Genomic DNA, 21,067 nt, shown 5'->3' with positions numbered 1-21,067 from the left:
ACTGTGAACTCCAGGGGAGCTGGGCCTGTCCTAGTCGTGTGTAGCCTCAGGTCTGTGACATGATAGGCATTCAGTAAATGTTTGGTGAAAGAACAAACCGTGCCACGACATACCAGTTAGGTGAAGGGAACCAGACTAAAGAGCAGCGCCTTATTTATTTTTCTGGAACACAGACAAAACAGACTGCTTGCAGTTCACAAGAAGTGGAATTTTTTTTACTTTGGGGGCATTTAAGTGCTCAGTGTGATGAAAAATAAAAACTTAAATCTATGCTACAGTTTCAGCAGCTCTAGCGTCCATTTTTCTGTCCTGTCCACACGCCCCATGTAGCCCCAGGCTTTTCGCTAACTTCTTATGAAAGCCACATGGGGATGTCTGTATATGGAATACTTGGGGTGGATAGGCAAGTGTGCTTTTAAATTCCATGCTAAGAATGATCGCGAAAGCTTTAAATAACTCATTATGAGTTTGAAGTTAGGTTTTTTTTTTTTTTTTTTTTTTTTTTAAAGATTTTATTTATTCACTCATGAGAGAGAGAGAGAGGCAGAGGGAGAAGCAGGCTCCATGCAGGGAGCCCGATGTGGGACTCGATCCCAGGAATCCAGGATCACATCCTGGGCCAAAGGCAGGCGCTAAACCGCTGAGCCACCCGGGAATCCCTGAAGTTAGGTTTTTAAAAATTTTTTACAAAGTACAGGAATTGACAAAGATTACAGAAAAGCAAGACATTAGAGATTATAATAACTTGAATTTTTCTGATGAATAGACTTAAAGGAAAAGTCTATTTTTGTTTTTAAATTTACAACTTAAAATATTCTTTCTTTAAAAAATATTTTATTTATTCATGACACACACACAGAGAGGCAGAGACACAGGCAGAAGGAGAAGCCGGCTCCCTGTAGGGAGCCCGATGTGGGACTTGATCCCAGGACCCCAGGATCACGACCTGTGCCAAAGACACGCTCAACTACCAAGCCACCCAGGCGCCCCTTAAAATATTCTTTCATGGCTTGCAAACTTTCATGATCAGTATGAAAATTATTAGCTAAGAAATATTCATATTTCCTTGTTGCATATAGATGAAAATGGCTGTTCACTAACACAGCAGTATAATTGTACAGGCTACATAATGCGTTGCTTAGTAAAAATTCTGTAGACATTTTAAGAAGTGGAGAGAGAAGGCTGTTTGAATTATGCAACTGTATTTTTTTAATTGGTATGAATACAGTGGTTCATTGATATTTTTTGATATGTGTAACTGGCACAGCTGAACTTTTTAAAAGATAACTAATATGCTGCTTTCTTCTCAACTTACAATGCTTTCACTATATAATAATTTCAATTGTGTTAAATGAATCAATTCATGTTGGAAAGAAAACTTAGTCAAGAAGTTATGGTGACTGAAAGCCACTGTGTTTTTTTTTTTTTTTTTTAAATTTTTATTTATTTATGATAGTCACAGAGAGAGAGAGAGAGAGAGAGAGAGGCAGAGACACAGGCAGAGGGAGAAGCAGGCTCCATGCACCGGGAGCCCAATGTGGGATTCGATCCCGGGTCTCCAGGATCGCGCCCTGGGCCAAAGGCAGGCGCCAAACCGCTGCGCCACCCAGGGATCCCCACTGTGTTTATATTAAGCTAATTTCTGTTAAATTATTAGTTTAAATTTCTTTAGTCTGCAGTTTCAATATCACTTCAGAGATTATGATGAACAGCTCCAATTTGACCTAGAGTAAAAATCACCATTGGTGAAACTTCTTCTTCTTCTTATTATTATTATTTTTTTTGTGAAACTTCTTAACTATACTGTACCCTTATGAAGTTTTTTGTGTGTTTTGTTCTTGGTTGTGGTTTTTCATGTATATGATTTTTAAAAAGCAATTTTAAGATTTTATTTTTAAGTAATCTCTACACGCAACATGGGGCTTGAACTCATGACCCTGAGATCCAAGAGTCACCTGTGCCACTACCTAAGCCAGCCAGGCACCCCTGTGGTTGGATCCCTTTCCCTTTCCCTTTCTTTCCTTTCCCTTTTCTTCTTTTCTTTTCTTGTAAAAGAATGGAGATGGCTCATATATATCTCCTATTCCTCTACCTTTCCCTCCTCCCAGTAGGAAAGTTGCTTAAGTAGCTGGCTGAAGATAGACCCTGAGAAATATAGGTGTTTAAGAAGTGAATGGGGGTGGGAGGAGACTGCAGAAATACAGTGAAACAATAGTCCATGAAGTACAAGGAGAATCTAAGAAGTTGAGGTCATGAAAGCCACTGTAATAAAGTGAATAAGGAAGGCAGTATTGTCAGATTCAGCAGAGAAGTCAGAGCTGCCCCTCCCCCTTTTTTGAAAGATTTTATTTATTCATTTGGGCAGGGGGAGGAACAGAAGGAGAAGCAGACTGCCCCTTGAGCCAGGAGCCCAATGCAGGGCTCCATCCCAGGACTCTCAGATCTTGACCCCAGGGGAAGGCAGATGCCCCACCAACTGAGCCACCCAGGCACCCCGATGAGCTGCTCTTTGAAAAGAGGCAGTGTGGCAGGGTAGTTGAGATTCTGGGTTCCAGAGTCCCATACACACTTGGATTCACTTCCCGTAGTTGAGATTCTGGGTTCCAGAGTCCCATACACACTTGGATTCACTTCCCAACTGTGCTTCTAATCTTAGGCAAGTTATTTAATCTGTCTGAGCCTCTGTTTCTTTTTGTCTTTATTTTTATCTCATTCTACTTATTTTTTTTTTTATTGGTGTTCAATTTACTAACATACAGAATAACCCCCAGTGCCCGTCACCCATTCACTCCCACCCCCCGCCCTCCTCCCCTTCTACCACCCCTAGTTCGTTTCCCAGAGTTAGCAGTCTTTACGTTCTGTCTCCCTTTCTCATTCTACTTATTTCATGGTTCCCAGTGGACTTCAGGTGTGTTAAGAGATAAAATGAAGTATATTAAACAGTTTAAGTTTTTTGTTTGTTTTTTGTCTTTTTTTTAAGCAAAAGTCCATTTGGATTTGGCATAGGTAGGGGCAAGATTTTTATGGGGTGACTGGGTGACGGGCACATGATGGGATGAGGACTGGGTGTTATACTATAAAAAAATTTTTTTTTTATTATTTATTTATGATAGGCACACAGAGAGAGAGAGAGGCAGAGACACAGGCAGAGGGAGAAGCAGGCTCCATGCACCGGGAGCCCGACGTGGGATTCGATCCTGGATCTCCAGGATCGCGCCCTGGGTCAAAGGCAGGCGCTAAACCGCTGCGCCACCCAGGGATCCCGGTGTTATACTATATATTGCCAAATTGAACTTTAATAAAAATATATATAACAAAGATTTTTATAAAGAAGGAAGCAAAGCAGGGAAATTATGTGATTAGCTATAGCTGTGTGGTTGCCTTATTTGGAAAGCCTACTTGGCTGTGGTTGGTTGTCCTTGGGTTTTACAGACTTAGGTTTGGTTTTGCTTACACAGTTTGCTAAGGTATTAGAACCACCTTAGTCTAATGGTCTTCTTGTTTAATTTAGTGCAAGACGTAGATTATTTATTGTGGATCCATGTAGGACTCACTTTTATATGCTTATATTTGCTTGCTTATTGGTAACATAAACACTGAAGTAAATACCTAAATCAGAAATATCAGAAAGGGAGACAGAACATGAGAGACTCCTAAGTCTGAGAAACGAACAAGGGGTGGTGGAAAGGGAGGTGGGTGGGGCGTGGGGGTGACTGGGTAAAGGGCACTGGGAGGGGGCACTTGATGGGATGAGCACTGGGTGTTATGCTGTATGTTGGCAAATTGAACTCCAATAAAAGAGTTCAATTTGAACTCTTTCAAGGAGTTTGAAAATTTGAAAATTAACAGGAATTTTAAAATTAACAATTACTTGCAACTATTGTACTTGTGTTCTTCTTCCTTGTACTGTTTTATTGTTCCCTTCAAAAGCATTATATTACATATGTGTGCATTCCTAAACAGTTTTGTTTTTTGAGTTTTATAAAAAGAGTATTATGCTAGTATGTTCCAGAGGAGTCTGGAACTTGCTCCACCTCCCCCATATTATTGTTCAAATTAATCTACATTGTATGTACTTGTAGTTCATTTGTTTTCCTTGCAATATAATAATTCAACATGAAAACATTACAATTATCCATTCTGTTGATGGGCATTAGCATTTTTAGTTTATTGCTCTTACAAGTAGTACTATATGAATCCAACTCTTTAGCACATGTACTTGAGTTTCTTTTAGGGCTTATATACCCAGAAATAGAGTTAAATCTTTTTTTTTTTTTTTAAATAAACTTTTAAAGTTTTATTTAAGTCAAGTCCATCCCACATGGGACTGGAACTCATGACTGCAACATCAAGAGTGGTATATTTTACCACCTGAGCCAGCCAGGCACCCCCAGAAATGGAATTGTCATATTGAAAGAGATACCATCCCATTGTTAGATATTAGCCACGTTGCTTTCCAAGAGTTTTTCTACCAGAATGAGTTATACCATTTCACCCCTGACCTTGCCAATTCTTTTTTTTTTTCCTTTTTAATTTATTTAATCAATCTCTATGCCCAATGTGGGACTTGAACTCGTGACTGGAGATCAAGAGTCCCACACTCTACTGACTGCCCCAACCTTGCTAATTCTTGGTTGAGATATAATTTTATCAATCTGATAGATATGAAATTGTTTTTTTAATTTTCATTGCCTTGATTACTGAGGTTGAGTATCTTTTCATTTGTATATTGGCTTCCACAATTTTTCCTGCTGTGATTTGCTGATTCATATCTTTGCACATTTTTCAATTCGATCATTGGTCTTTTTTATTAGTTTGGAGTAATCGCTTTTAAACACTGGATGCTGGGACGCCTGGGTGACTCAGTGGTTGAACGTCTGCCTTCAGCTCAGGCCCCAATCCCAGGGTCCTGAGTTGAGTCCCGAGAGAGCCTCCTTCTCCCTCTGCATGTGTCTCTGCCTCTCTCTCTCATGAATAAATAAAATTTTAAAAAAATGAAAATTTCTTAAAAAAAAAAGTCACACAACTCTGGATGCTGATCCTTTATCTTAACTTTAGCTTGCAACTGTCTTTTCCCTATCTGTGTCTTGGTTCCCCTGTCCCTCCTCCCCCATAGAAAAGAAACTCTCTTCGTTAATACACTGTCTTTACACAACCGAAGATGCTAGCTAGCTCTTCTAGCGGACCTTTTCTCAGCCTTCTGGTATAGAGGGATAATTGTAAGAATCATTGTCAACAGTTGTTGTTGGGGTTGGGGGGTTGTACAGCAGTCCATTGGGCTATTTTTTTTTTAAAGATTTTATTTATTCATGAGAAACACACACAGATAGAGGCAGAGACACAGGCAGAGGGAGAAGCAGGCTCCATGCAGGGAGCCTGACGTGGGACTCGATTCCTGGGACTCCAGGATCAGACCCTGGACTGAAGGCAGGTGCTAAACCGCTGAGCCACCAGGGTTTCCCCCATTAGGCTATTTAGTTGGCATTGAGGTTAATTCTGCTCCCATATATTGGAAGCTCTTAAAAAAAGGGGGGGGGTAGTGTAATTGATGCCTCTCTGCCTTCAGCTTTGGGGCTGCTCACTCTGTCTGAATTTTCAGGAATCCTACTCCATTTTCTGTTAGATGTATGACCAGTGTACACCGAAACCTTAATTTCTGTATATAATTGTTTCCCTTTTTGGACATTAATTCAGGTAAAGTCTGATCAGTAAGAGAATATGTTTTGGTTTACTCCCTTCTCAGGTCGGGTTCTTGATTATTTTAAACTTTAAGGAAGATTTGGAGTTACTTTATGTGGCAGTTCGCCTGGCTATACCCAATAGAGGCTTTTAGTGGTGGGTGACCATTTATCTTGCTGGCTTTCTTTCTCCTGACATTACTTTTCATGTTTCCCCTCCACACTGAATTCGCAAAGTTGTTGTGTTGTGTTTTTTTTAAAGATTTTATTTATTTATTCATGAGAATACACAGAGAGGCAGAGACACAGGCAGAGGGAGAAGCAGGCTCCAGGCAGGGAGCCCGACGTGGGACTTGATCTGGGGTCTCCAGAATCAGGCCCTGGGCTGAAGGTGGCGCTAAACCGCTGAGCCACCCGGGCTGCTTCTATAAACTATTTTGCCATTTCCCTGGTTTTCATTCTTAACTGGATGTAAAGGAACTGCAGGAAGGCTTAGTAGTTGAATGACTTTGCTCTAGTCAAATACATGCCCCTGGAGGATCTCACTTCCCTAAATTTGAGTATGTGTTAGATACATGGTTTGAGGGAGAAACTTACTAAACTGTACGTCATGCAACAGTCTCATTTTCAAGAATTCAGAACTTTTATAGCTATATTGCATACACAGACCATGTCAGTACACAGATTGGCCACTTTTTGGACCTTAAAACATAATTAGAATTTATTTTACTAGGTTTCACCTGGGGGTATCTTATAGCCTCATTTTAGCCTACTCAGCCTCTAGGCTCATACAGAAGTAGTTTATAATCTAGTCTGTGCTAGATGTGTTCCTCATTAATAGTCTCAGGAATGTAGCAATTGTCAGGCGGGTAGAAGAGGTCAACAGTTTGTGTCATCAAAATATTCTTTTTCTGGGCAGCCCGGGTGGCTCAGCGGTTTAGCACCACCTTCAGCCCAGGGCCTGATTCTGGAGACCCCAGATCAAGTCCCACGTTGGGCTCCCTGCGTGGGGCCTGCTTCTGCCTCTGCCTGTGTCTCTGCCTCTGTGTCTCTCATGAATAAATAAAATCTTTTAAAATATATGTTTTTCTTTTCCTTAGTGACAGAACCAATAAGTTCCTTAAAAAGTGAAAAACTAGTTCCTCCCTTTAGCTGCAGGTAATGGAAGGTGGGGGAAGGCAGTTTCAACATTTCTTTTCAGGCATCTGGAGAAAGTTTGCAATAGTCTCTGTAGGGAGGAAAATGATTTTCCCTTTTACCCTTCTGAGTTCTTGGCTGAGACCCCCTGCAATAAAAGATAATTGGGAAAAACAAGTTTATGAACGTGTATGTATTGCTCGGGTATACTTGGGCGATTCCCAGCGGGGAAGAGTGCGTTGCTCCCTAAGGTTGCCCAAGGCACCAGCCAAAATGCGGTCTTCAGCCAAAGACGGAAGAAAGTGTGCCTCTGCGGGGGGGCGGGCGGGGCCGTCCCGAGGTTATCGGAAAAGGCAAGGGTCACCGGGGTAAGGTTTGTTGTGGTGATTTCAATCGGTGCCTTCTCCGTCGGTTAAGATTCTCTGGTGATTTAGTGTCCTTCACTTCCTAGTATGGAGAGGGAGACAGACACCCTTACAAATGGAGGTTTTCTTTATAAATGTAAATTTCCACGTTGGAGGAGGGACTTCTCTTGTTTTCAGCGTCTCCCGCGTCTGCTTTGTCTCTGAATGATCCTTTGCCGCCTCCTAAGGCCATGTTTGGGGTGGCAGATTCACCTTTCATTTGCTCCAAGCATCTCAAGGGTTCTAATTTTGCTGCTTAGAAACTTTTCTCAGACAGCCCTGCCTTCTGACTGCCCCCTCCTTTTCCTTGGTGCCTGATTCAACTTAGCTGAAGTCGGCTGGACATGAGTAGGGCCTGAGAATTCAGAAATCCATGTGAAGAAATGGGGTCATGTACAGGCAGCTCTGAGAGTTCATAATGAAGGATTGAAAAAGGAGGGTCCGTGATAGTAAAATCAAGGGCTTCTGTTTGTTCGTTCTCTTTGCTTTTCTGTTCTGTTCTCTTCTTTTCTTTTCTTTCTTTTTCTTCCCTTCCTCCCTTCTTTCTTTTCTTTCAAACTTGGGCATGTTTAACCCTGATAGAAAGGATCCAATTCAAAGTGAAAGGTTACCCACAGGTGGTGGTTTGCTAGATGAGAAGTGAGGAATTACAACCTTAGAATGGACTAAACTGTTAACACCTGAATACACTGACCACTTTCAGCTTTACAAATAGTGTCTAAACAAACCTTAAGTTTGTTCTGATTTATTATAATACGAAGTCTGCCCTGTTACCTGAAAGTATTCCTGCCAGACACATTGCATATCATCTAGCCTGTAGATCTAACTTATTTATTGGCAATCTAGAGGATAAACAAGTTAATACCCTAAGGAAGTGAACAGAATGTAGGGCATCCTCTAGGACAAGTAGCTCATTCTATCCAGTCAGTATTCTAGGGGTAACAAAGCAGGCAGTGGATAACTTCTAGATGGACAGACTTAGGAGATCTAACCAAATATATTATGTAGTCTTTAATTGGATCTTCATTTGAATAAATCAGATGTAAAAAGACATTGGTGGAATAATTGGGGAAATTTGAAAATAGACTAGATATAGGGCAGCCCTGGTGGCGCAGCGGTTTGGTGCTGCCTGCAGCCCCGGGGCATGATCTTGGAGACCCTGGATCGAGTCCCACGTGGGCTCCCTGTGTGGAGCCTGCTTCTCCCTCTGCCTGTGTCTCTGCCTCTCCTTCTCTCTCTGTGTCTCTATGAATAAATAAATAAAATCTTAAAAAAAAAAAAAAGAAAATAGACTAGGTATATTAGCTCCTGAATAACTACTGTTAATTTTGGTAGATCTATTAATTACCATTACGATTTAATAGAAAAATGTCCTGATATTTTTGGAGATGTATGCTGACATATTTCAGAGTGGAATGTCTTGATGTCCGTGACTGACTTTAAAATACTTGAGCAAATGGGGTGCTTGGGTGGCTCAGTGTCTGCCTTGGGCTCAGGTCATGATCTCAGAGTCCTGGGATGGAGCCCCTTTTCAGGCTCCCTGCTCAGCATGGAGTATGTTTCTTCCTCTCCCTTCCACCCCTCCCCCCTGCTTGTGCTAACCCATGTTTTCTCTTTCTCAAATAAAACTTTCAAAATACTTTATGAAAAACAAGAAGTAAATATAACATTAACAATTTGTAAATCACATGGTGGATATTATGGGGGTTCGTTATACTGATTTCTCCACCTTTCTCTGTGTTTGGAATTTTTCCTAAAAGACTAAAGCAATGGAGGAAAAATGAGAGCTTGAATGTTCTAGAAGAGACAATCAGAAGTATAAGATTACTGAAAAGATAAGAGATAGGATTTAAATCATAGGTGGAGGAATTGGACCAAATGAAAGAAAAGTCTCTTCCTCTCTTCTGATAAGAGAATGTGGTGAGTCATTTAAGTTTGTATAGTTTTATATATCAAGTAATAGAAAAAAATAGAAAAGCATTCATGTCTGATGGCTTCTGCTTTTTCTGTGATGCAGAAAGCAAGGTCATTTGTAGGAGGGAGTGTGAAAGGTCAGAAGCTTAAAGAGTTCAAAGGAACTGAAATAGTTGATAGAGTAGAAGTGATGAACAAAATGCTGCATAGGGTTGAGAGATGGTTTTGAGGGTCTTGAGATGGATGAAATGAATTTGTAGTATAAATAATACACCCTTTAGTTTGATTTTTGATCAATGGTCACTTGAGTTCTGGCCAAAGAAAAAGTAGGTAGTTGGGTTCATACAAGATTGTGATTTTTTATCTATTGAGTATGACAACATTAAAAGGTAAGGCAAGTAGGATGCTGGCAAAATTGTGGATGAAGTACTGGGCCTGGAATGTAATCTGTTTAAGAAGGGAAGTGCAGCTTGCAAGCAGAGGAAGGATGGAGTTCTGGAGATCTAATGTACAGCACAGTGACTGTAGTCAACCACACTGTATTATATACTTCAAAGTTGCAAAAAAGACTAGAGCTTAAATGTTGTCTCTACAAAGAACAGTAATTATGTGATAGGATAGTTAACTCTTTGGTAATCATATTGCAACATAAATGTCAAATCACATTCTGTAACTAAAACTTATACAATAATTTACCCAATGTTCTATGTCAGTTATATCTCCATAAAAAGAAAGAAGAAAGGTACCACAAACTCACTACATTTCACGTTGAACTCCTCATATCTCTTATGAACCTTCTCCCTCAAGGACTTCAAAATGTCTGGGATTTTAACTACTTACCAGCCAGGTAAGTCAGCCTGTTACTGGCTCACGGATGCTCACAATTGACCTGAGACTCCCTGGTCAGAGAACAAGGAGTTTATTCCTTACAGCACAGCGAGTAACCTCTCCTGATGTTGGTTTGTGTTAATTCCCTCATGTTCCTCAATTCCTATGGGGTGAACACAGGTGGGCCTAGATAGATACCACACGCACATTAAATTTGTGTCACAACCCAGAAACACTGAGCTTGGGGAATTTACCACTTTTATAGTAAGTGGGAGCAAGCCTGCTCCGTCTTAGAGGGGAGACATTGTCTCATCCCTCAGGGTTGCTTGCTCCACATGCACCCCTGAGTGAAAAGTGAAAGTGATTAGGGCCTTCTATTTTGACACGCCCAGGAAAAATATAGTGATATTCAGGGCCCATGGCCTCTCCCAAAAGTAACTGATTCATAGAGTGGTGGTGATGAAGGAACTGCTTTTTGTTTGCCATTTCTATTCATGGTACTCAATCCTTTTGGGCAGCCAGGCTGGAAAATCTCCTCCATTTGGTACAGATCATAGTATATATCCTGAGTAGCCGTGTTGCCTGAAACTGGATTTGCCTCTTGGTGAGTGTTGAGCCAAAAGACAACGACCAAGCCAAAGAAAAGGAAAATGGAAAGGTTTTACTTCCAGCAAGTAAAGGAGAATACTGTTTTTTTGTTTTTTCCTTCCCCAGAGCATTGGCTCCCAGAAGGATAAAATTGGGAACTTTCTAAGCTAAGGGTACATGTTGACGAAAGGGCTTGGGCAGTGTGGAATGCAGCATGGAGTTGAGGCAAAAGTCCTCTTGAGGTGATGGAGTCCAGGTCAAAGTCACAAGGAGCGAGGATTGGCAAAAGCAGAGGTCAGCATCATCAGTTCTCTGGCTCTAGTTGGACTGGTATCTGAGCGCTCAAAGGGATTTAGATCCTGCAAAGATAACTCAAGAGTGTGGGTCTGGTCAGTCAGCTGGCCTGATAGTGGCTGTTTGTTCTCACATTCTTTCACAAGATGTCTGGGGACCTAAAACAACTTTTTAAGAAAGCTGTGTCTGTTGGTCTTTTGGGGGGACCCCTTATTCTTTCTGCTTACAGCTGCAGATCAGCTCCACTTTAGAGAGTCAGTTGTTACGTGGGTGGTTCATAGGGTGGAAAGGCAGTAGTGGGTAGGTAAATGGTGGTTTTGAACACCCTGAAACTAATAAGGTCTGTTAGGGCCCCTTGATACTCCTTTTTAGTACATTAGCAACTCAGAGGTTTATACCAGTTTTACTTAGGATTTTTTTGGAACTCAGAAAAGGAAGCATCAGAACCAGAGTTCTTAGGATGTGGGAACAGTGATGTCTTCAGTACAGTCCAGCAAGGGTAATTAAGGTTGTGAATATAAAGGACCTGAATTGAATCTGGGGCACCCGGGTAGGTCAGTGGTTGAGTGTCTGCCTTTGGCTCAGGTCGTGATCCCGGGGTCTTGGGATTGAGTCCTGCATCAGGCTCTCTGCGGTGAACCTGCTTCTCCCTCTGTGTCTCTGCCTCTCTCTGTGTGTCTCATGAATAAATAAAATCTTTACAAAAAATTAAAATAGGGACACCTTGGTGGCTCAGTGGTTGAGTGTCTGTCTGTGGCTCAGGGTGTGATCCTGGGTCTGGGGATTGAGTCCCACATCAGGCTCTCTGTGAGGAGCCTGCTTCTCCCTTTGCCTATGTCTCTGCGTCTCTCTCTGTGTGTCTCTTATGAATAAATAAATCTAAAAAAAAAAAAAAAAGAATAAATAAAAATACAGAACCTAAATGCTACTATCTTCAGTTAGGTGGAGTGTTATTCCAGATTGGCTGTAATCTAACCAGCCTGGTACTCTCTGAGGAACATAATTTGTTAAATAGAACTTCATCAAGAAATGGTTAAGCCTTTTAAAGAAAATTATCAAAAATTGCTGAAAATTCAGATAAGTGGAGAGCTGTATTATAACAGTAAGTTGGACATGGAATGTTGTTTTTTTTGGGACATGGAATATTAGAATGATGTCAGTTCTTATTTTATAGCTTAATGCCATTGCAAGCAACCCCAATAGATTGATGTGTTAATTTGACAAAATAAATTCAAAGTTAACTGAAAGAATAAAAAGATACTTGTACTGCAGTTGAAGTGAATGAAGGGTAGACACCAGAAACAAATTCTTCAGGGAATCAAAGTGTTTCATGGGGATTCTTAGTTGTGGTAAGCATTCGGGTCTCTAATTTTGACCTGAGGAAATACAAACCGAGTCTTCTGCTTAGAGAAAGAGAAAGTTATTTTGTAGAAGAAAAATAAATAGGAAGAGAAAAATGGGACAGGTAGAGAAAGAATACTACCAGTTTTCAGCCTCTAGTTTCTTCCTGAAGTAGTAATATTCCTGCCTTTTGGTTCTGTGATTCATCCTAAATCCTCAGGGAAAAAATTTCCTTTATTTATTAAGCTATTTCAGATTATTTACTGAAGTGTCTTCAGTGCTAGGGATGTAACAAAAGTAAATTGAACAGAGCCCCTCCCTCAAGGAGCTTACATTCTTCCAGGAGGAAACTGACAACAAATAAACAAAAATATGCCAGATGGTGTTGAAATGTCTAGTGGCCTTACAGGATAAGGCCGATGCCTGTGTGCTATCAGCAAAGGTCCTGCTGAGGATGTAACATTTGAGCAAAAGTCAGCAAGCAATGAAAATATCAGGAGTAAAAGCATTTCAGGCTGAGGAAAGAGCAAGTATAAAGACACTGGGGCTAGATCCTACTTAGTGTGTTCAAAGGACTTCAAGAAATGGCTGGAGCAGAGTGAGGGACAGCGTGATTGATAAGGTCAGAGAAGGGTGTGTGTAAGAGATTGGGTAGGCTCTATAGGTCAAGATAAAGGGTTATGTTTTCCTCTGAGTGGAAAACCTTGTAGGATTTAAAGCAGAAGAAAGACTGGGGTTTTAAAAGGATGACTCCATTGCTAAATTTAGGATAGATGGGGCTGTGGTTCAGGGCATTAGAAAGGAGACAGGTGAGAGAAGGTGGTGGCTTAGACCAAGGTAGGCAAAGTGGCAAAGTGATCAGAATTGATCAGATCCTAGGTATTTTTTCTGAAGGAAGAACTGGCATGTTTTGCTGATGGGAGTACATGTAGGGTGCAAAGAAACAAGGATGACTCCCAGGTATCCTGGCTTAAAGGGTTGACAGGACTGAATTTCCATATACCCAGACAAGAATGGGGGGGGGGGGTTCACCTTTGAAGTATGAACTCTCAGGTGCCTATTAGACATCTAAGTGGAGATAAATAGGTATTATGGGTGCTCTCTAAAGTATGGTAAAGTATTTCTCACTGTGGACTGTGTTCTAGTACTAACAGTCTATAATTGAGTCTTGAATACTACAACTCAAGATTTCTCTTCCATCCTCCAGTTATGTTCTCTATTAGACTCTTTGGTGAGTAATCTAGATCTACAACTTGGAATTGCTAGCTCACTTGAGTTTCAGAAGGATCAAAAAGTTCTGTCAGTAGTTTAAAACATAGATTAATACATAAATGGAGAACTGAAACCAGCTTGTTTTGTTTTTATTTTTGTTTTGACAGTTGCTTTCACTTGCTAATTTCGAAGGCAAACAAGTTAAAAGATGAGTGAACTGGAGCAGTTGAGGCAGGAAGCCGAACAGCTGCGGAATCAGATCCAGGTAAGAGCAAAGTTTCTCGTTTTTAAATTTAACACTTTTTTTCTTTTTTTTTTTTTTTAGTACCACCAATGAATAAAACGTGTTCATTTTTGGACCAGTTTACATATATTAAATTTATAAGTCTTGAAATGGTCAGTTTGTTTTTATCGTACCTCTAGGGTCCTCTCTAAAAATCATTCCTAAGAAATCTGTGTGTGTGCTTATAGGCTCTGTGTCCCTAAGAAGTTAATATTCTAGATGTAATTCCTGCTGAAAGACAAACATAATTCTCTTAGTCACACACCTGGAATTGTAGGTGTTTGGTGCAATGTAATGAGGCAGATATTATCACATTGTAAAACACTAGAAAAAAATATGAATCTCTAAAATATTAGATTGCAGAAAAGCATTAAAAATTATTAATGGCATAATAAAGACATGTCTGTCATCTTTTACTCTTGGAAATCAACTCAAAACAGCAAAGATCTTAAGAAGTAAATACAAGTTCCATCTGGCAACAAAATTAAAAGACATTTAGAACTTCACACCCAGAATCAGAGTGATGCATCAGGGTATGGAAAGGCTCAGAGGGAGGGTTTCTGCAAAGTGGGTAGCATTCCCTCCGCAAAAATACCGGTAATCCTCTGAAACGGTGGAAACAGAAGTTTCCCTGGATGGAGGAATATCAAGGAAGGTAGAGATGAAAGATGGCACGTCTGTAAACCTTTATGCTTAGGGAGCCTCTTTGGTGCACAGGGTAGAGGAAAGAGACTGAGCTGTAGCCTGGCTCTGGCTGCTTACTGCAGGGACAGCAAGGGCTGAACTAGTAAGAGATACAATTGGAGAACTTCAGCAGAAAGCCAGGAGGAGCCCTAGTAGCTTGCAACACTGCCTGTCCCTCCCTTCCCCCTCCCCCTCCTGCAGTAGCTGTTTCGGAACCCCTCTGATGCGGTAAGTGAAGAAGAAGAAGAAAGGATGAGGCACAGGATCTATACGAGGGCATTACTACAGGCAGAGAGGAGAGGAGCGAGAACAGGGACGGCTGAAGAACACCAAGGAACTGTTGATTCTGATTGGATTGAAACCCTAACCAAATCTCACTACCAGGAATTCAAGGAAGTGAATGATGTAGATGTGCATAGGAGCTCTGGGTTGGATAGTTTAGGTGTCTGAACCAAGCTGTCAGAATGAAGGAGGGATATGTTTTGCCTGGGATGAAGAAGGCTTCCTAAAACAATCTCCGAAGTAGATGCTTCACCAACACCAGGTTGGATTCTCTGTGATCTCCATGTTGTGTCACTTGCTCCAGAAGCTAAACAGGACAGGCTGATTGGCCAAGCACATGGCCACATGGTGGTGTCATTGAAAAAGAATTGGTCTTAAAAAAAAAAAAAAAAAAAGAAAAGAATTGGTCTTTGTAAATATGAGCTTGGCTTTTTTTTTTTTAAATTATACAGAAATGAGATCATACAGTATTTGTCTTTGACTTCTTTTAATCCCACAAGGGATTAAAGGCCCACAAGGTCCACCCATGTTGTCTTTAATAGCAAGATCTTGGGTTTTTTTTTAATGGCTGAATAATAATCCTGTGCATGTGTACATACCACATTGTCTTCATTCATCTATTGGTGGACACTTAGGTTGCTTCCATAGCTTAGCCATTTAAATAGAGCAGCAATGACAGTAGGTGTGCATATATCTTTTTGAGTGAGTATTTTTGTTTTCTTCTAATAAATATTGAGAAATGGAATTGCTGGATGACATAGTAATTTCATAATTTTTTGAGGAACCTCCGTATTGATTTCTGCAGTGGCTGCACCAGTTTACATTCCTACCAGCAGTGTAGGAGGGCTCCTTTTTCTCCACATCCTCGCTAACACTTGTAATTTCTTGTCTTCTTGGTTATAGCCATTCTACCAGGTGTGAGGTGATATCTCATTGGGGTTGTTTTATTTTATTATTTTTTTAAAGACTTTATTTGAGAGAGCGAGAGCGCGCACACATGCACACAAAAGAATACAAGCAGAAGAAAGAGAGGGAGAAGTAGGTTCTCCACTGAGCAGGGAGCCTGGTTTGGGGCTCAATCCCAGGACTCCGGGATCATGACCAGAGCTGAAGGCAGATGCTGAACCAACTCAGCCACCCAGGCTTCCCTCTCATCGGGGTTTTGATTTGCTTCCCTGATACTGAGTGATGTTGAGTGTCTTTTCATGTGTCTGTTGGCCCTCTGTATGTCTTCTCTGGAAAAATGTCTGTTCACATCCTTTGACTGAAATTTTTTGATCAGATTGTTTTTCAGGTGTTGTTGAGTTATTTAAATTTTTTATATATTTTGAACATTAACCCCTTAAGGGATAAATCTTTTGCAAATATCTTCTCTTTGTTAGTAGGTTGTGTTCCTGTTTCTTTTTTTTTTTTTAAACAGACTTTTTTTTTTTTTTAATTATTTATTTATTTATGATAGTCACAGAGAGAGAGAGAGAGAGAGAGGCAGAGACACAGGCAGAGGGAGAAGCAGGCTCCATGCACCGGGAGCCCGACGTGGGACTTGATCCCGGGTCTCCAGGATCGCGCCCTGGGCCAAAGGCAGGCGCTAAACCGCTGCGCCACCCAGGGATCCCTGTGTTCCTGTTTCGTTGGTTTCTTTGCAAAAGCTTTTTATTTTGGTGTAGTCTCAGTAGTTTAATTTGCTTTTGTTTCCCTCGCCTGAGGACACCTATCCATAAATATGTTGCTAAGGCTGACATCCAAGAGGTTATTGCCTATGTTTTTTGTCGGAGTTTTATGGTTTAAGGTCTTCACATTTAGGTCTTTACTCTGTTTTGAGTTTTTGTGTGGTATAAGAAAATGGTCCAGTGTCATTCTTTAGAATGTTAGATGTCCAGTTTTCCCAATACCATTTATTGAAGGACTGTCTTTTTTCCCCCACCATTGCATCTTTTGATTAATTGGTCAGGTTTATACATGAATTTATTTCTGGGCTCTATACTGTTCCATTGATCTATGTGTCTGTCTTTGTGTCAGTTCCATACTGTTTTGATTATTATGGCTTTGCAGTATATCTTGAAATCTGGAATTTTGATACCTCCAGCTGTGTTCTTCTTTCTCAGATTGATTTGGCTATTCAGCGTCTTTTTTGGTTCCATGCAAGTTTTAGGATTATTCTGATTCTGTGTCAAATACTTGGTGTTTTGATAGAGATTGCATTGAATCTGTAGATTGCTTTGGGTAAGGGGGTACATTTTAATAGTATTCTTTCAATCCATGGGCATGGCATATTTTCTGTTTTTTAAAATTGTTTTGCTTTTGAGTTGTCTGAGTTCTTTATTTTGGATATTCTCCCTATCAGATACAGTTTACAAATATTCTCTCCCATTAAATAGTTGCTTTTTCATCTTCTTGATGGTTTATTTCCTTTGCTGTGCAGAAGCTTTTTAGTTGGTTATTCTTGCTTATTCTTTCATTGTCTTTTGGTGTCAAATCCAGAAAATAATCACCAAGACAGATGTCGGGATTTACCACTTATGTTTTCTTCTAGGAGTATTATGGTTTCAGGTGTTAGATTCAAGGCATTAATCCATCTTGCGTTTATTTTTGTGTATGGTGTAAGATAGTGGCCCAGTTTCATTCTTTTGCTTGTGGCTCTCCAGTTTTCCCAACACCATTTGTTGAAGAGACTGTTTTTCCCTTATTGTCATAAATTAATTGACCATATATGCATAGGAACATTCTGGCTTCTCTGTTCCATTGATCCATATGTCCCATTTTTATGCTAATACCATACTGGTTGATTACTATGACTTTGTAATGTAGTTTGAAATCAGAGAACATGATGCCTCCCGTTTTGTTCTTTAGTCTCAACTTCTTTGGCTATGCAGGATCTTTGGTGGTTTCATACAGATTTTAGGATTACTTGTATTTTTGTGAAAAATGCCATTTGTTGTTTTTTTTTAATGTATTCATGAGAGAGAGAGAGAGAGAGAGAGAGAGAGAGAGACAGGCAGAGGGAGAAGCAGGCTCCCTAGAGGGAGCCAGACGTGGGACTCAATCCCAGGTCTCCAGGATCCCACCCTGGGCTGACGGCAGTGCTAAACTGCTGAGTCACCCGGGTTGCCCATGCCATTTGAATTTTGATAGAGCTTGCATCTGTATGTAAGGTGCCATGTACTTCTCAGTTTAATCATGTCATGCTATATTTAAAGACCCTCTCTTTCCCCCTCACTTCTTGAATTTGCTCTTTTTTTTTTTAAGATCTTATTTATTTATTCATGAGAGACAGAGAGAGAGAGAGAGAGAGAGGAACAGGCACAGGCAGAGGGAGAAGCAGGCTCCATGCAGGGAGCCTGACATGGGACTCGATCCCAGGTCTCCAGGATCCCACCCTGGGCTGAAGGCTGTGCTAAACCGCTGAGCCACCAGGGCTGTCCCCTAGAATTTAACCTAACTGTATATGTCACTGGTATAAACACATGACATAATAGAAATGTATGCAATATGATTTATTTTTTTAAAGGTAGAGACAGAGAGGCAGAGGCACAAGCAGACGGAGAAGCAGGCTCCCTGCAGAGAGCCGGATCTGGGACTTGATCCCAGGACCTGGGACCCCGGGACCACGCCCTCAGTGAAAGTCAGATGCTCAATTGATGAGCTACCCAGTCATCCCAATATGATTTATTTTAAATTAAAAAAACAGCAATAGAGAAAACCGTATTTATCTTTTGTAATTGTTTCTTGGAGTGAAAAATATGTCACTTTTCTCTTGCACAAAGATGTCTTGTATTATGGTGGACAATGTGGAGTTGAACCTTTAATTGGAAATAATTTTTTATTCAGTTTTATAATGGATGAGTGTTCATAAGGGTAAATTCTTCTGAATGTGAGTAGAATCTTTGCATGACTTGCAAGTAACTGCTATTAGTAGAATGCTTATATTCCAGTGTTTTAAATTTTTACCTATTTGCAATAGTAATTTTCACTTACAGTTTAATTACACTGTTAATATTACAAGCCCTCTATGAGGGCTGGGATTTCTGGTTTGTCTGCTGTTAAACTGTGGTGCCCAGATTAGTACCTGACACAGTGTTCAACAGATTTTTTTTTAATTGAGTGATTGAATTAAATAAGATGACCTAAACAATGATAGTTCATATTCATAAAGTTTAAAACCAGAAAACCCTGTTTTTAGAATTTAGTCTTTAACTCTACCATTTTTGGAACTTGGCTCAGGCTATCACTATCCTTTCTGGAAATTCTTTTCATTGTAGGAAAGGTGGACTTAAATTATTCCTTGCCAAATGAGGTTTCTCAACCCACAATTTGACTGAGAATTAAAGAATCAAATCATATGTTTGTGTAACTACTTATGAACATCCTTACATAGAAATATTCTAAGTGTTATAAATAGGTGGAAAGCGCAGCTAAAAAGGTTGTGTGTTCCATCTAGTCTCTGCTACGAGCAGAGGCAGGCATTTTTCCCTTGGCTGACTGGGACAAGTTGTCCATTTGGGGCATTTATTCAACAAATACTGTGTGCTTCCTCTTTGCACAGGAGTATGTTAAAAACAGTAGGGAATAAGTTGAAGAGGATACTACCCTGACCTTTTTTTGTTTTGTTTTGTTTTATTGTTTTGTTTTTTAAAGATTTCATTTATTTACTCATGAGAGACACAGAGGCAGAGACACAGGCAGAGGGAGAAGCAGGGTCCCTATAGGGATCCTGATGCGGGACTCGATCCCAGGACACTGGGATCACAACCTGAGCTGAAGGCAGATGCTGAACCACTGAGCCACCCAGGAATCCCAGTGCTATGTATTTTTAAAAGTTTTCTGAAATGACCTGAGTATGCTATAAATATCCTTCCTATCATCTCAACTTCTGTATACCAGAACAAACCAAAAGGGAACTCTGAACATTTTTGCTGAAGCTTAGTAACAAATATAACTCTGAATACCATGGTCTTATTAAATCAACCTAGTTCATTTTTACTCATGAGGATGCAATTAAAAATTTTTTAATCATAAACCAGAAATATATTTACACAATGGAATAGAATTGAGAGTCCCTAAATGAACCCATATATCTAGGGCCGATTGATTTTTCATCAAGGATAACAAGACCATTTAAGAGGGAAAGAAAGATTTTTTTCAACAGATGCTGCTAGGACAACTGGATATCCACATGCAAAAGAATGAATTTGTACTCCCAGCTCATACCATTTATAAAAATTAACTGAAAGTGGTACCTAAATATAAATGCTAAAAGTGTAAAAATTTTAGAACTAAACATAAGCTGTTAATCTTTGTGACCTTGGATTAGGTGGCAGTTCAATATGACACTGAAAGCCCAAACAACAGAATAGATAAATCAGACTACATTAAAATTAAAAACTTGTGTAAGGACACTGGTCAAGAAAATGAAGAGACAGTCTACAAAATGGGAGAAAATATTTGCAAGTCATACAACTGGTAAGGATCTAGTGGCCAGAATATATAAAGAGCCCCCACAATTCAACAATAATGCAATTTAAAATGGGCAAAGGATTTGAATAGACCTATCTCCAAAGAAGAGGTACAGATGGCCAATAAGCACATGTACAGATACTCCACATGAAAAAGATGCTCACCATCGCTAATCGTTAGGGAAATGCAAATGAAAACTATAATGAGATACTACTTCATAACCATTAAAGTGGCTATAGTAATAATTTTAAAAAGGACAACAGTATGAGTGAGGATGCAAAGAAGTTGGAAAGTTCATAATACATTGCTGATGGGAATGTAAAATGGTACAGCTGCTATGAAGAAAACAATTTGACACTTAATTAAAAAAAATTAATCAGAGTTACCACATCACCCACCACTCCTAGGTATATACCCAGGAGAATTGAAGAAATGTATACACAACTTACACATGAGGTTCACAGCCTCATTATTCACAGAAAAACAAAAATTGGAAACAACTTAATGTCCATCAGTTAATAGGTAAACAGTCTGATCTATCCATATAGTGGAATATTACTCAGCCATAAAAAGAAATAAGAGTACTGACACATGCTATAACATGGATGGTCCCTGAAAACCTACATTAAGTGAAAGAAGCCAGAGACAAAAGGTTGTATTATAAGATTCTATTTATATGAAATGTCCAGAATGGGTAAACCCATAGAGATAGAAAATAACCTAGTGATTACCAAGGAATGAGGAAGTTGGGAGGCATGGGGATTATTTTTTGTTTGTTTCTTTGTTTCTTCTTCTTCTTTTTTTTCTTAATGATAAATGTTCTGAAATTGGTGGTGGTAGTTGTACAGTGTTGTAAATGTACTAACCACTAAAATTTTAAATAGATTGTGTGGCCCAGTGAAAGATATATTTGTAAGTCCACATTTTCAACAAAAATAGTATTTTAGGTCCTATCCAGAGATTTCCAT

At 39.9% G+C, this 21,067-nt stretch overlaps 1 protein-coding gene across 1 annotated transcript in view; it reads left to right on the top strand.

Moving 5' to 3' along the window:
* GNB4 (G protein subunit beta 4) overlaps positions 1-21,067 on the top strand; it is a 59,277-nt gene that overhangs the window by 14,207 nt on the left and 24,003 nt on the right. The window contains exon 2 of the mRNA XM_038583418.1: positions 13,564-13,661. Within this exon, the coding sequence (XP_038439346.1) occupies positions 13,605-13,661 (57 nt within the window). The 5' untranslated portion in view covers positions 13,564-13,604. The remainder of the gene's footprint in view (positions 1-13,563; positions 13,662-21,067) is intronic.

The sequence above is a fragment of the Canis lupus genome, chromosome 34 (assembly GCF_011100685.1).
Source record: "Canis lupus familiaris isolate Mischka breed German Shepherd chromosome 34, alternate assembly UU_Cfam_GSD_1.0, whole genome shotgun sequence".
Classification (NCBI taxonomy): Eukaryota; Metazoa; Chordata; class Mammalia; order Carnivora; family Canidae; genus Canis; species Canis lupus.
The sequence above is the reverse complement of the archived record's forward strand: the minus strand, read 5'-3'. Positions and strand labels throughout refer to the sequence as shown.